We start from the raw sequence: 13,795 nt of genomic DNA, 5'->3' as shown, positions 1-13,795 counted from the left end.
GTTTTAGATTCTTTTCACTTTCATATTTGATTGGGAAAATGTGAGTTAAATGCCCTTCCTGTTGTGAAACTGAGTTGGCTTATGTTTTTCATCATTAAGATTGACACTATTGCTTTTAGTCACCTAAATCTAATAATAGGTATGAAAGAAGTTAGACTAAAAAGCAGGTAGAGCACCTAGGGCAAGAAAGAATCAAAACAGAGTGTGAGATAGCAAAAATATGCAAGTGGATGTACTTTAGTCTTTGTTCCTGTTTGTGGTAGTACACAGGACATGAGTACAGTCTTGTATGTAGCATTTGTCAGCCTCTTAGTAATATTACAAAGGTTGATGTGTAATCCAACTGAACATATTTTCTCTGTATTTGAAGGTTGCTAGCTCAGGCCTCATTTAGGCTGCAGTAATTGCTAACTGGAGGAAAAAGACAGTGTCTTGTATTCTAACTGCAAATTTATGAACCACATTACAAATACAGCTTAAGTACACCTTTTTTTTAAAGGGTTTAGAGAAAATATAAAAGATGAGGGTCCTGCCTGCTTTGTTTTCCATCTTTCTTTGTTTTGAAAGAAATAGGTATTCAACCTCCTTCATGATTTTTTGTTCCTTTGTTCCTCTGCAACTTTTTCTATAAACTATAACAGACTTAATGATCTTCATAAGACTAAACTCTTGTTGCTGCAGCTAGCCACTGCTCTACAAGGGTGGGGGTTTTTTTGTTTTGAAATGTTCCTTTAGGTAACCTGTACCACTACTTTTCATTTATGTTGGCATGATGTATTGGTGGCTTCCTAGTTTAGTGGAGACCTTTATTCTGCAAAGTATTTAATCGGTTAACTTGGATATTAAATATAATTCTGGAAAAGCTCTCACAGAGATTGGCTCCTTGGATTGAATATTTTTACCCCCTACCTTGTAGTTCTGAGGATTTGGATGGTTTGTATGACTGCCAGTTTTATAATAAAAACAAAAAAACAAACCCCAGGAGATATCAGAATTTATCCTCCTTTCAGTTCACTTCATATCACATCATATTTAATGTGTGGTATTGGGTTCTCTCATTGTACTGATCGGGTTGAAAGAGTACAGAACAGTTGAGGTTTGTTTGATATTAATTTGACAAATGTTGATAAACTAGTGGTAGGGAGTTCTCATAACAGAAATAGTAAATGTGCTTGAGACTAGTTTTTATCTACAAATCCAAGCTGGTTGATACCTTTTTGCTTTTTCTAGAATGTTATTTGGGACTTGAAGTACTTTAAATTTAATCTAGGAAAGACTTAAATATAGATCGCTTAACTAGAACTCACTTCTGATTTATTAAACTTGCAAAATAACATCAAAGTAATACTACTTCTGAGTAAGTAACATTTTAATTATCTGCAATTATATTTATATGGTTTAAAGCAGGTTTGTATTTTTTTTTTCCCTCCTTTTCCTCACTTTTTGCTTTAACAAAGAATGACAGATGGATACTCTGGAAGTGACCTAACTGCATTAGCAAAGGATGCAGCCCTGGGCCCCATTCGAGGTAAGCTGTATAGATTTTTATTTAGGTTTTGAACAAGCTTATTGCCCTGACATTAGACATATTTTCTTACATCTTTATAATTCTTAAACCTCTGAAATTAAACTTTTCACATTGGATTTTAGTCTAGTTTTCGTAACAGCATCTTTATAAGACTTCACTTACACAAAACTCTTCAGTATCTCACCATGTGAAACAGACCATTCTTGTCTCTTAGGAGGACAGCAGGGTGAAGTGTTTCTTGACGGTTTATGGGACTTTTAACTAGTATGTCTTTCTGAGTTTGGTGTCAGTTCTGTTTTATCTAAATTATTACTTGAATAGCAGTCTCTGCATTATTTGTCTTGATTAAGAGTGCAAATCTTTTTCAACTTTAAAGGAAGGAAAACTGAAACAAGCAGTTTTGTGGGGGTTTTTTTTACATACAGTTTGAATGGCATAGCTGCTTTTATTTTTCAGTCTTCTTAAAGTGGAATTGTGATCCAGATGATAGCTGAGACTCAAGTAGAGTTTTAAATATTTGTTCTTCATCTGACATTTCCAACTTTGAAAAAAACAATTTTAATGCGGATGGTTTTGTCCAACATTCCCTCTCTATGTTCTCTCTGTTCCACTAGCTAGTTATTATGTGTCCAGTAGCCACATCTGAAGGGGCTGATTTTGCTTAGTGGAGATCAGTAGTGGGGTTTTTGTGAAGAAAAGATTGTGAAGATTTGATATTAGCTCTCTGTTTGCAGCCATATCATCCTACCTGACAGAAAGGTACTAAAGGCAGGCAGAGCAGAAGGGTTCTGTAATATCAGTTCTGTAATATTATGTGTTGTTGCAGCCCTCTTAAATGATAGCTGGGGAGGAGAGATCTGTGCATGTTTTGTGGGTGTGTTTGTTTTCTTATTCTTTTAATTTAGTAAAAAATCCTATAGCATGCAGTTTTGCCACTGCACTATCTTTTTGAAAGCAGCTGTTGGAAAGTAATGTTTTCTACACATTTTCTTTCAGCTGTTGAGATTGTAAGGTACATCTTCTGAAATCCTGCATAATAACTGGAAACAGAATTGCATTAAATGGCTCTTATAAGAGACATCATATCTCCTAAGAATTTGAATATATTTATTTAGTGGTGGAATTAATAGTGCATGCATTTAGGTATGCAGGCTTTACTTTGCTGACAACTCACTTCACACTAAAGTCCATTTCGAGAAGAGACCATGAAATGTTGTGCTACGTCTTTCTTCCACCTGCTCCTGGCTTCCGTATAAAACAATTTATTTTTTAAAATGTTTTTCAATGTCAACCTTGCCAGTCCTGCCTAGATTATTTTTCTTGCACCCTCAGAGCAAAACGTTTGCTGTAATATGTTGATACCATAACAGCATTGCAAGTAAAGGAAAAAGAAAAAAGGTAAATTGGTGAATGGTATGGGAAGGATTAGATCCCACAAGGGCAGCATAGGGCAAGACACGCTCCAGTATGCCTGGTCTGATTTTATTTCTGTGTTCTTGGCTGACTGTTTCCTGAAACTGAGTAGGGAGTAGGGCAGTTCTGGGTACCAGGAATGATACAGGGGAAGGTAGCTCTTGTTAGCTCATGTGCTGTTTCCCATACTTTAGGAAGAAGGAGTAATTCTGCTACTGCTTTGTACTGCATCTGCAGTGCCTGAGTGGGGGAGCAGCCTCGTTGAGAAGCTGATAAATGGGGAAGAAGGAGGCAAAAACACCATGTACCTTTCTGTACAGGAGATTATGTTGAGGCAGAAAGGTATAATATTTACCTGCAGGGTTTTTTTTTCCAGATTAAAAGTGCTTTTAACATGTTTTATTTTTCAGAAGTGATGAAAGTTGTTCTTGCGAAACTCACTGACCTTTTATTTTTACAGAATTAAAACCTGAACAGGTCAAGAACATGTCTGCCAGTGAGGTAAGCTGTACCAGCAGTTGTGTTTTCACCTCCGAATAAAGTGCATGCTCACTAGAAATTTTTAAGGTCCCTTTTTTTTTTTTACACATAGTATCATACAAAATACCTCAGATAATTTTGGGGGTTATTATCATTTTTGATCACTTCTTCATTAAAGAAAATTCTGTAGAAATACTGATTGAATACAACATCTGTCTTCAGATGTTTGAGGACATCTGTGTTGTTTGTTGGTTATCAGGCTTAAGAGCATCTCTTTTTCTGATAGCAAGTCTCTGTTGATCTTCATTTCAGCTGACTGTCCTGTCTTTTCCCTCACGCTGAACTGCAATGTCTGTTACCTGTTAGATGCTGTCAGAGGCCTGGCTTTTATTTTCTCACAGTGTTACTCCCCCAGAACATTCTCAGAAGTATTAGTCAAATTGTTTCTACTCACTCCACCCCATATTTACATAAAGCAGGTTAACTTAAGGAGAGTGAGTGATTTTAAAACAGATTTGTGTGTGTATATGTATAATATTTACGTTCATTCACATGGAATGTGAACATCATAAAGAAAAATAATTAAGCTTGTCACCATCGGTAAACATCAAAAGAAAAGGTAGAGGTTGGTCCTGTGTACTAAAGTTTCTGTTGAAGTGTGTGTGCAAACCACAATTAAGTAGAGGAAAATGCAGCAAAACTTAATTTCTCAGTTGCTTTTTGTGTTTGCCTTGAGGTCGCAGCTAAGGCTATGAAAAGCTGAAAGGATTTGTTGCAAGAACTTGACAACATCTGTGATAATTTGTTGTGCTGCCCTCATATGTACCAGCTCACACCACCTAGTGAAACAGGGAGTAATATCACACTCTCATGAGCTATTAAATAACAAGACAGATGTTACTACTACCCAGGGTAATAATATGGTACCAGCTTACACCACCTAGTGAAACAGGAAGTAATATCACACTCTCATGAGCTATTAAATAACAAGACAGATGTTACTATTACCCAGGGTAATAAAATGGTAAATACTGGTAGTCTTAAATTACAAGATTCTTGCACCAGGTCACAGAATCATAGAACACTCCAGGTTGGAAGGGACCTTTAAAGACCTTCTAGTCCAACTTTTTGTTTGTCCAATCACATCTTCAGAACCTCCAGCAATGGGGACTCTGCCACATCCCTGGGGAGGCTGTTCCAATGAATGACTCTTCTCACTGTAAAAATTTCTGTCTTACATCAAGATGCTTTGTTAGAAGTGAATACTAAAGTACTTTTTGAGCAAACATAGACCATTTATGATCTTGATGTCTTTCACTTTCTGTTTAGATGAGAAATATCAAACTATCGGATTTCACTGAGTCTTTGAAGAAGATAAAGCGCAGTTTGAGCCCTCAGACACTGGAAGCATATATTCGCTGGAACAAGGACTTTGGAGATACCACAGTGTGAAACACTACTTGATGTGAAACAAAGTGCTGCCTGGCAAGCAGTTGGTGCAGACTACTGGAAAGCAGCCAGAGTTTACAGGACTTTACAGATATTTAAGTATCTGCATTGAAACTTGAGATTAAGAAAAAATTATACGATGTGAAATGTTTTCATCGAAGCCTCCTTGCCATTTAGTGAGGATTTACACACTGTAAGTAAGAGCACAATAGGACTTGAGATAAGATTCCTAGCAATCTGATTATGGTTTGAACAATAATATATGTATATGGTTTCAGTTGCAAGGCTCTGATGATGTGGATCATTGGAAGACCTTTTCCCTATGTTGTGTGTGTGGCTTTTTGTTTTTAATTTTACCATGACATTGGTGAACAATTAACATGGAACAATGATGTTCAATTGGAGGTTTGTAAACTTCAGTTCAGTTTTTGACTTTTTTATCCTTAATGTGCCAAATAAAACAATTTCCCTGTGCAGAGAGAAAGAACAGCATTGGGGAATTATGATTATTAAAATGTAAAATGCAGCTGGTCTGTTATTATTTGTCTTTTTGTTTCATTGTAATGTGACTGTATTGTTCACAGAACAGTTTTAAAGAAGACCTTTGATAGCAGAACAGCAAAACCACCCAACCCTTTAAAACCAATTCAAACTGTCTTTAAAGAAAAAAACTAAATAAAAGAATAGACTAAGATATTCATTTACTGGCAGTATTTTCTCTTAATGCATTTTGTAACGCTTCCATTGGTAGAATGTTAGCTTATGCTTATAGTGTACAACTTGAGCCCAGCTGATGTTTGAGAGAAGTAAGTGATGCTAATTGTCAAATTTCAGAAATGATGTGTTTCTACTCTGTATTTTGGTCTGTTTATGATAATTGAAAGTAAAATTTCCATTGTGATAATTTTTTTAATCTCCACATGTAAGCATTAAAATATGAGGCTACATGTTTAATACATGGCACACCTTAATGTTTTTATAGCTTTCATATGTTTAGGTTTATATATTAAAGTATGAAACACTCAACTGATCTGCTTTTTTAAAGAGAAACTGCATCTTTGTACAAATACTTGTTTTTATTATATAAATGACAAGCTATTAAAAAAAACAAACTCTTAAGTGATACTGTAATAAAGGAAAGCATCTTTGCCTTTACTTCTAAAGGCCCAACATCTTGTTTACAAAGTCTACATGGATTAAACACAGATATTTGCAAGGCAGAACACTAGTTCCTTGTTAAAGCAGGTTTGTGGGTTGTTTTTTGTTTGGTCGATTTTGGTTTTTTTACAACTCTCCCAGCTTAGTGATATTACAAAAATGCACATTGTTTACTGTTGTTTTAATTAAAATGAGTTACAAATGTTCTTTGCTTTTGGTCTTAACAGAAAATTTGTTTTTAATTTTTCATTTAACTTATTTTTTGGAATTGCGCATCTAGAAGTTGACTTTAAATAATATATTATATGTATATATGAAAAAAACCCCTAGCTGATAGATGCAGTATTAGTAGAGGACTCTGTGCTCACTGTGTGGTATTGAGTACTAAATAAGCAGAAATTGTCAAACTTCTGAAATGCACAATGCAATATGTTTGGGATTCTGGTTTTGTTTTTTTTTTTTAACCAGAGATACTTTTAACTGATCTTAAGGTTTAAAGCAATCAAATGAGAGAAGATTGTGTTACACTAATACGCCTTTTGAAGTAGTCTAACCAAACCACTTCTAGCCTTCTAAGAATAGGACTCTCTCAAATATATGTCTGACGTGAATGAAACATGTGACTTCTGACCCCCTGATTCACTTTTCTGGAGAACTGAGAAATGCTAAAAGATTTTGGATTCTTAAATCTCATGTCTTGCTTTGCCTTAGTTCTGCCTTCAGTAGACTGTCTGTGTTGTTGGAGATTCCTGGCTGACTTGATCCACACTTATAATAGACTTCATAGTGCTAAGCATGACTCTTACTATAGTATTAGCATTTGCCAAATACCTACAGCTAAGAAAGACCCTTGGTTCTATTCCTAAAGCTTTTGTAACCTTTCCTTGAGATCCTTTGCAAATGAGAACTTTGATGGCTACTTTGGTTTTGAGTGTTCCTAAATGATTTTTACAAACCTCTTGTTTTCCTCCATTTAATTTTGAGGGATATACTGGTTATTTATTTCAAATGCATACTTATTGGCATGTGATGGGTACCTGAAATGTTGAGGTAGAAGCTCCCGTCTGCTAAAGTAGCACCAGTACACAGCACAAAGGGTCAGAATCACAAGCTGCTACTTCAGAAAGAAAAGCCCTTTCACTGCTTTGTGCAACCAGTTCAGGTCAAGAGAATCTGTGCACTACATTTTGGTTGTCTATTATGACCTGATTTCTGCTTAATGGGTAAACTACAGCTCTATAAATTAGTGCTGGAACACAGTAAAAAGAACAAAACTTTGTTCTGCAACATCAGTTTGCTCCACAGCTGCTTGATTCTTAGCCCATGACCAAGTGCTGTTTAGTTCATAAATCTCCTTTAAATGTCTTGTCTTATGCTATTTTCTGAATAGTGTCTTTTAAGAATAATTCTGTTCCTCTTAAGGCATTATCTTGCATCTTCTTTCTTGTTTTACATGTCCCATCTCAGTGATTTTGTCTCTATGTTGGATTAACTGTGTATAAGAGCAAATCTGAGTAAAACAACCAACAAAAAACCCACTAAACACCCCTCTCCCCCCAAGCCCCCCGCCCAAACCTCAAATTACCTGTATTTCCCAAGTCTGTAGTACATATATAGAACTCTGCATCTATATTTTCCATAAAATCAAGTTCTATTCTAATACAGTATCTTGAATTCAGATACACAGGACAGCAGCTTGGGTGCTTTTAACCTTTGCAAAGACTGGTATTACATTAGCTCTCTAGAGTGTCTTTTCTTTTTTTTTTTTTTTTTTTTTGGTGAATCTGCCCACTGCTAATGAGTGACTTGACCCACTTTTTTGAGCTGATTAGGAAGCAGCTCGTCTGGCCTTCTGCAACTGTGTTTTACTGGCCTTAAGTGTAGCAGTTACTGGAGGGGAGAAAAAAAAACCCTAACCAATCCAAGCTCCCTGTGTTTTTTAGCAACTTTCTTTATACATCTTTCTCCTTCTATTAAACAGGTTCCTGCTTTTATTAAGGAGGAGCATCACCTTTTGTCTTTCTCCATGTTGGAAGAACAATGTCTCCTCAGACTGCAGGTTGCTACTTTTATTGGCATAACAGGAGGGAAAAACTCAAGCACTGTAGAATGCTCTTTCTACTTAAAATGACAATTCGTTATGTGTTATGACGTCCCCATTACTAATGTTGACTTTTCTGTAGACTACACCAAACCTGTACAGATTGTGTCCTTATGGCTAAGACAAAACCAACACAGAATATTAAATTAGGGTATTTATGCACATATAAGTCTCTCTGTCCTGTTAATTTCCTTAGACTTTACAGGGTTTAGTGTATTAGAAATAGGCATTCTGTCCCTGAGACGTTTACCTGACTCTACTTTGGACAGTCAGTTGCTAATATAGTTCTGTTGAATATGGCCCTGCAACTTACTTTAAGTACATAATAAACGTGATAGTAACACTTCAAAATGGAGAAGAATGGGATCTCTAAACCGAGGAGTGTTGTCACTGCATTAATTAGAGGCCATTGCTGGTTTCACTGTTAGATTATCTCAAATGTTTTTAAAATTAGAGGTTTTATACATATAACTCAATTAACCTTACCTTCTGGTGTAGAATAAATAGTATTTTTTCTTTTCTAAACAAATGGGTTTAGAATAAATTGCTTGGCATTGCTGTCAAGTCCAGCTTGTGAAATTTAAGTACTTTTTGCTGGGAATATTGAAGTCAGATATGCTGGCAAATTTAACTGAGACATCTGTTCTGCAACTGGAAAGCAGCATTCTCCTTAGGGTTTCCTTAATCACCTGTGGTGAGACTTTATGCCCTAGATTTTCACAGTGTTTTCCTACCCAAGACATGGATAATGCATAGCTGTGCCTAAGACCTGCTTCTCCATCTACTCCAGCGCTTCAGTGATGCTTCTGCATGTGGCAGCTTTGGGAAGTGTCCAGCACTACTGCATCTTAACCTGATTTTCATCCATTGTCTGTGGCAGCCTCAAGCTTTTGTGATGGTTTTAGTTGTTGGGGACTTCTACCGGATATCGAAAATGGAACGAAGAGTAGCAAGCAGGTAGTGAATGCAAGTAATTATCTAGTCATTGTGCTAATTACAGGCAGTTACATTATTATTTTCTCTTGAGCTGCTGTTTAGCATTGAAGAATGTTGTCTTACTGACCTGTGTGTATTTTCATGTTTAGGATGATCTGCAGACATCCTAAGAAATGAACAATTGATGAGTTATTTTCTTCTAGAACCTTTTTCTTTCATTATAATTTTCAATATTTTTTTCTTATAAATATTGTAACTATAGTTCCGCAGGACAAGGAAGTTAAGCTGCCACTTCCTGAAAATACAAAATCATTTTGTGAAGTATGGGGAAATGTGTATTCTGTTTTTCCTTTGTTAACTGTCTTATAGCGGAAACTTCTTACCTTGTCAATAACTACCTCCTGAGTTTGGCAATAATTGACAAGATATACACTCCTCCAGTGGATTCAATATATTGGCTAAACACTTCTTCAGAGGCTGATCTTTTGATTTGCAAATGTTTGACGTTATTTCTGGAAACTATGGTGATCAACCTTGTTTTGCTGTAAGACTTTCCTTGCCTTCATGAGATGCACTTCTTAAAATCCTTTCTTCAGAGAAGCGGCTTTGAGGATAAAAGGTCAGCCTTCTTTGTAGTTGGTTAATACAGGCATGTTCTCAAAGATGCCAGGAGTAGCCTTTCAGGCAGGTTTTTTTACCATCAGAAGTGGGGAATAAAGTACTTTATCTAACAGTCGCACACCCATCAAAGGGACTGGGAACACAGGAACCGTTTATACCACGTGATTCAAATTTTTACTCATGTGAAGGGCTAGTCAGTATTTTTCAGAAATATGTACTAAAGTGACAAAAACCAAAGGTGGAGACAAAACAGCATACCCCACCCCCATTAAGTATATTGGACGACTCCAGTCTGGGATGGGGTTAATATTTGTATTTTGTTGTTTCGAAGCACTTTTATTTCATTGTTCTTTTAAGAATGTTTTCTGAAATGTTGGAACACCATTTTACTAATAAGCAGTGTAAAAAAGCATGATGAGCAGTCACATAGCTTTAGCTTCACAATAAAATGTTGCATTTGTCCTGTTCTTACTGTTTTCTTGTCCGTTTTTCAGATAAAATGTCCAAAACTAAGAGCATTTTCATTAAACTGGAAGCCCATTAAATTGCTGCTGGTTTAAAAAAAAAAAATTAAAAAATCAGATGTCGTATTCCAGATGATGGAACAATAAATGTGTAAATAAATCAATTTCTAAAGGACTTAACTCAGGTTCTTAAAACTAATGTAAACAGAAGTGCTACTTGCTAAATAAATGTGCTGAACTTGAAAGTGTGTGCTTATCCTAGTCTTGCCTAGATCGTAGTAAAAACCAGGAGGTTTCACATAACTGATTCTAGTGGTCATGGTGAAGTCCTGAAAAATTTGGAGCCAATTTACTTGGCTTCAAAATGACACCTTTTCTTTTGCTTGGGTGAGAGTGCTGCTGAATTTTGAGTTAACAATCTAAATTCTACACTTATCCCCATTTCCTTACTGCTTGTAATTCCACAGTCTTGAGGCTGTGTCTGGACTGCTAGGAACTACGGGGGTGTTACGTTTTTACATCCCAAAGATAAGATGAATCAAACTTTTTTTGGAGTAATTTTAATATTACATATCTTGCAGCATTAGAGGGCTCTCAAAAAGCAGCCATGACCACTGCCTTCCACGCATCATTTTATCAATCACTGCTAAAACAAGCAAGCCAAATAAAAATCAATACAGCAATGAGGATAAAAACCCAATGTTTTGGACTGAACCATGTGAGCTATTTCTGATTCTGTCAAGGATTAATTCCTTGGGATAGGAAAACATCAGTGTTATCTATGCAGGGTAATTATCCAGTATCTCTTTTTGGCTGAAATGCTACTTCTTGGAGGTTAAATAGACTTCTATTCTGAGGAGATGCTCAGGTAAACTAGAATTAGTGAAGAAGCAAGAGCCTGAAAAAATTTCCCACCACTTGCTGTGTTGAAGTCTACAGAGATTATGTACTTGGCAGCATACCCTGGACTGAAGTATCTTGGACTCACTAAATCTTTCCCATTCCAGCCAAGATGGGGAGACAAGGCTGCATGCCTGCTGTCAGATGCAGGCATATCTCAGATGAAAATCTATTTATTTCTATATTTTAGTGCTCTAAGTTTGCCCGATAAAAGTGAGGAAAACTAAGTTTAAAGTTGTTGGGTTTTGTTTGGGGTTTTTTGTTTTGTTTTGTTTTTTGACTCATGCCATCTTTCTGCAAATTTCCAAATACTTTGTGAACTTGTGAAATGCAGTCTGTTTCCTACAAGGGTTCATATGGCTCTAGAAAAGAGAGAGTTATGCAACTTCATCTCTGAGTAATTTTTTATTCTATGTGTAGTGATAATACAGAAAATATTATGTAGTGGTGAAGGCAGAAAAATACAATTTAACTAAAGTCCACGTCTCAACACGTGATTTATTCCAGGTGCTATGTTGTAGCTATAAAAAAGGTATTTTTCAGAAATCAGCCTACAAACAACCTAATATGCAAAGTGCTGTTTTTACCAAATGCTTTTGAAGATTTCACTTTTTTTGGCAAGTATATACTGTAAAAACAATATATTCTTTTTAATACTGTAACTTCTGTTATTTTCAAATCTCCTTCTAGCAATTTCTAAAAGGCCTAAAAATTGCCTCAGTTGTAAAACATCCTTGAAGGCTGTTAGTTTTGTTACATGCAGAAGGCTGGTATTAGCTGTGCTATTAGCTGTAGTATTTGTCTTCTGAGAAGACACTTCTGCAAATGTAGTTTCTAATAACTAACTGTTAGCCTCTTCTGGGAATATGCTAGGGCATGAAATAATCAAAAAGCCTGACAGTATGTCAGTATTGAAGTAACCAAACAACTTTGTATTTGTGGAGCAAATCATACAAGATAAAATGTGACCCTAGTGGTTCATGTTAAGTTCTGATTGCCTGGTTAAATTTGAATGGAGGCAGCAGGTGCAATTTGAATTCTCTTACCTGTCATGCAGATTCTATAGAGTGCAAAGCTTATTTTCTGAAAATGTTCCCAAAACTACTTCTGTAGACTGGAAAAAAATTTGTTGATTACAGACAACGGCTTAGAATGAAGTCTGGGACATTAAATATGTGTTTCATGGAATACAATTACCTATCCAGTCTGATAGTTGTTCTTAATTAACGATCCTGCGCCATGTAAGGACCAGATAACACTCTGGAAAATGAAAATTATTTTGGTTTTTTATCAATAATTCAATCACAATGCCTTGCAAATGCACAGGAACGGGAGACAATACACACTTAAAGTTTACGCAGAGCGGCTGGGAAACAATACCGTGGCTTGTTCATGGTTTCAGTTGATATACAGGCCTCTCTCTCAGCCACAGGCAGGTAAGTCTTCTGGTATGTTTTACAGAACAGATGAGATGCAAATAACATTTTTAACCACTTTAACTATGAGCACTAGACAACTGAATAGACTGTTGAAAGAACAAAGATGGGGCAGTGTTAGAGAAGGTTGTATCTTAGTATGTACAATAATCTGTCTTATTGTAACAAACGTGGATAGAGCCTTCCTAAATCTTCATTCACGAAGCCTAGCCATGATGATGGATCTGTCTTAATAAAATAGCTTGCTTCAATTTTTGTTCTTACCTCTTTTCTAATTGTTTTGCAAATGCAATAATAAATAAGATGTTTTATGACTAAATCTTTTGGTTCATTAAATCCCATGCAGGTGTTTTACAACACAATTTCCCTTAAGAGAGCTATCTAAACTTCGAAGGTGACTTCTGTTCTGTATTTTGTTCTCATGAATGCTGGTTCCATGTGAAGTGATCTAAGCGTGCAAATTCCTTCTGACAGAAACAATTGGGCACAGTTAAGCAGTCTGCTGGTCAGCCCACACGAGGGGATGGCTGTCACCTTGCAGTCCTCATGTCCCAGTGTTCCAGAGCCTCAGTAGCAATAGTCCCTAGCAGAGTCCTCCTTCAAAGCTTGCTTTCTGCTTCAGACTGCAATAGGCTTTGGGATGTAGATTCCTCATCTGGACTGTAATGCTTCTAATGTTTTTAACATATTCAGGGCAACGGGAGCAGTTCTCAGAATTTTAGCACATAACAAAGTGACTAGATTTTCAACAGAGTTTCTGTAGTTTGGAGAACTACTGTCCTTTGGGGGTTTTGCTGGGAAAAAAAATCCCTTCTGAAAGCTGTGTACTGACTGCCATTAGTGCCCAGTACAGCAGCAGAGTGAGTGCTGGCTGTGGTGATGCTAGTGTGACTTCAGGTATATTTTTATACTGGGAAGCAAACCCATCCTTGTAGAGTTGCTGCAGTGGAGTATCATGACCACCACATCAGAAACCTTTCCTTGTGTTCTCGCAGGCAGTGAGCAGATAAACCGCAGAAATGTGGTGGGGTGGCATACAAGATACTTATGTGAGGTTCCATAAGGCAAAGAGCCAGGTCCTGCACTTGGGTTACAACAACCCCATGCAGCACTACAGGCTGGCGGAGGAGTGGCTGGAAGGCAGCCAAGTGGAAAAAGACCTGGGCGTGCTGGTTGACTGGCTGAACGTGAGCCAGCAGTGTGCCCTGGTGGCCAAAAAGTCCAAGGGCATCCTGGCTTGTATCATCCATAGTGTGTCCAGCAGGACCAGCGCAGTGATCGTCCCCCCTGTACTCGGCACTGGTGAGGC

The 13,795-nt window shown here is 36.9% G+C and overlaps 1 protein-coding gene across 5 annotated transcripts in view; it reads left to right on the top strand.

The window, feature by feature from the left end:
• Positions 1–10,395, top strand: part of SPAST (spastin) — a 39,461-nt gene extending 29,066 nt beyond the window's left edge. For all 5 annotated transcript variants that reach the window (XM_027641496.1, XM_027641495.1, XM_027641493.1 and 2 more), the window contains 3 exons: positions 1,458–1,528; positions 3,402–3,442; positions 4,751–10,395. In XM_027641496.1, coding sequence (XP_027497297.1) covers positions 1,458–1,528; positions 3,402–3,442; positions 4,751–4,873 — 235 coding nt within the window. In that variant the 3' untranslated portion in view covers positions 4,874–10,395. The remainder of the gene's footprint in view (positions 1–1,457; positions 1,529–3,401; positions 3,443–4,750) is intronic.
• Positions 10,396–13,795: the final 3,400 nt, after the last annotated feature.

The sequence above is a fragment of the Corapipo altera genome, unplaced genomic scaffold (assembly GCF_003945725.1).
Source record: "Corapipo altera isolate COAL_440 unplaced genomic scaffold, ASM394572v1 48b, whole genome shotgun sequence".
In the NCBI taxonomy this organism is placed as follows: Eukaryota; Metazoa; Chordata; class Aves; order Passeriformes; family Pipridae; genus Corapipo; species Corapipo altera.
The sequence above is the reverse complement of the archived record's forward strand: the minus strand, read 5'-3'. Positions and strand labels throughout refer to the sequence as shown.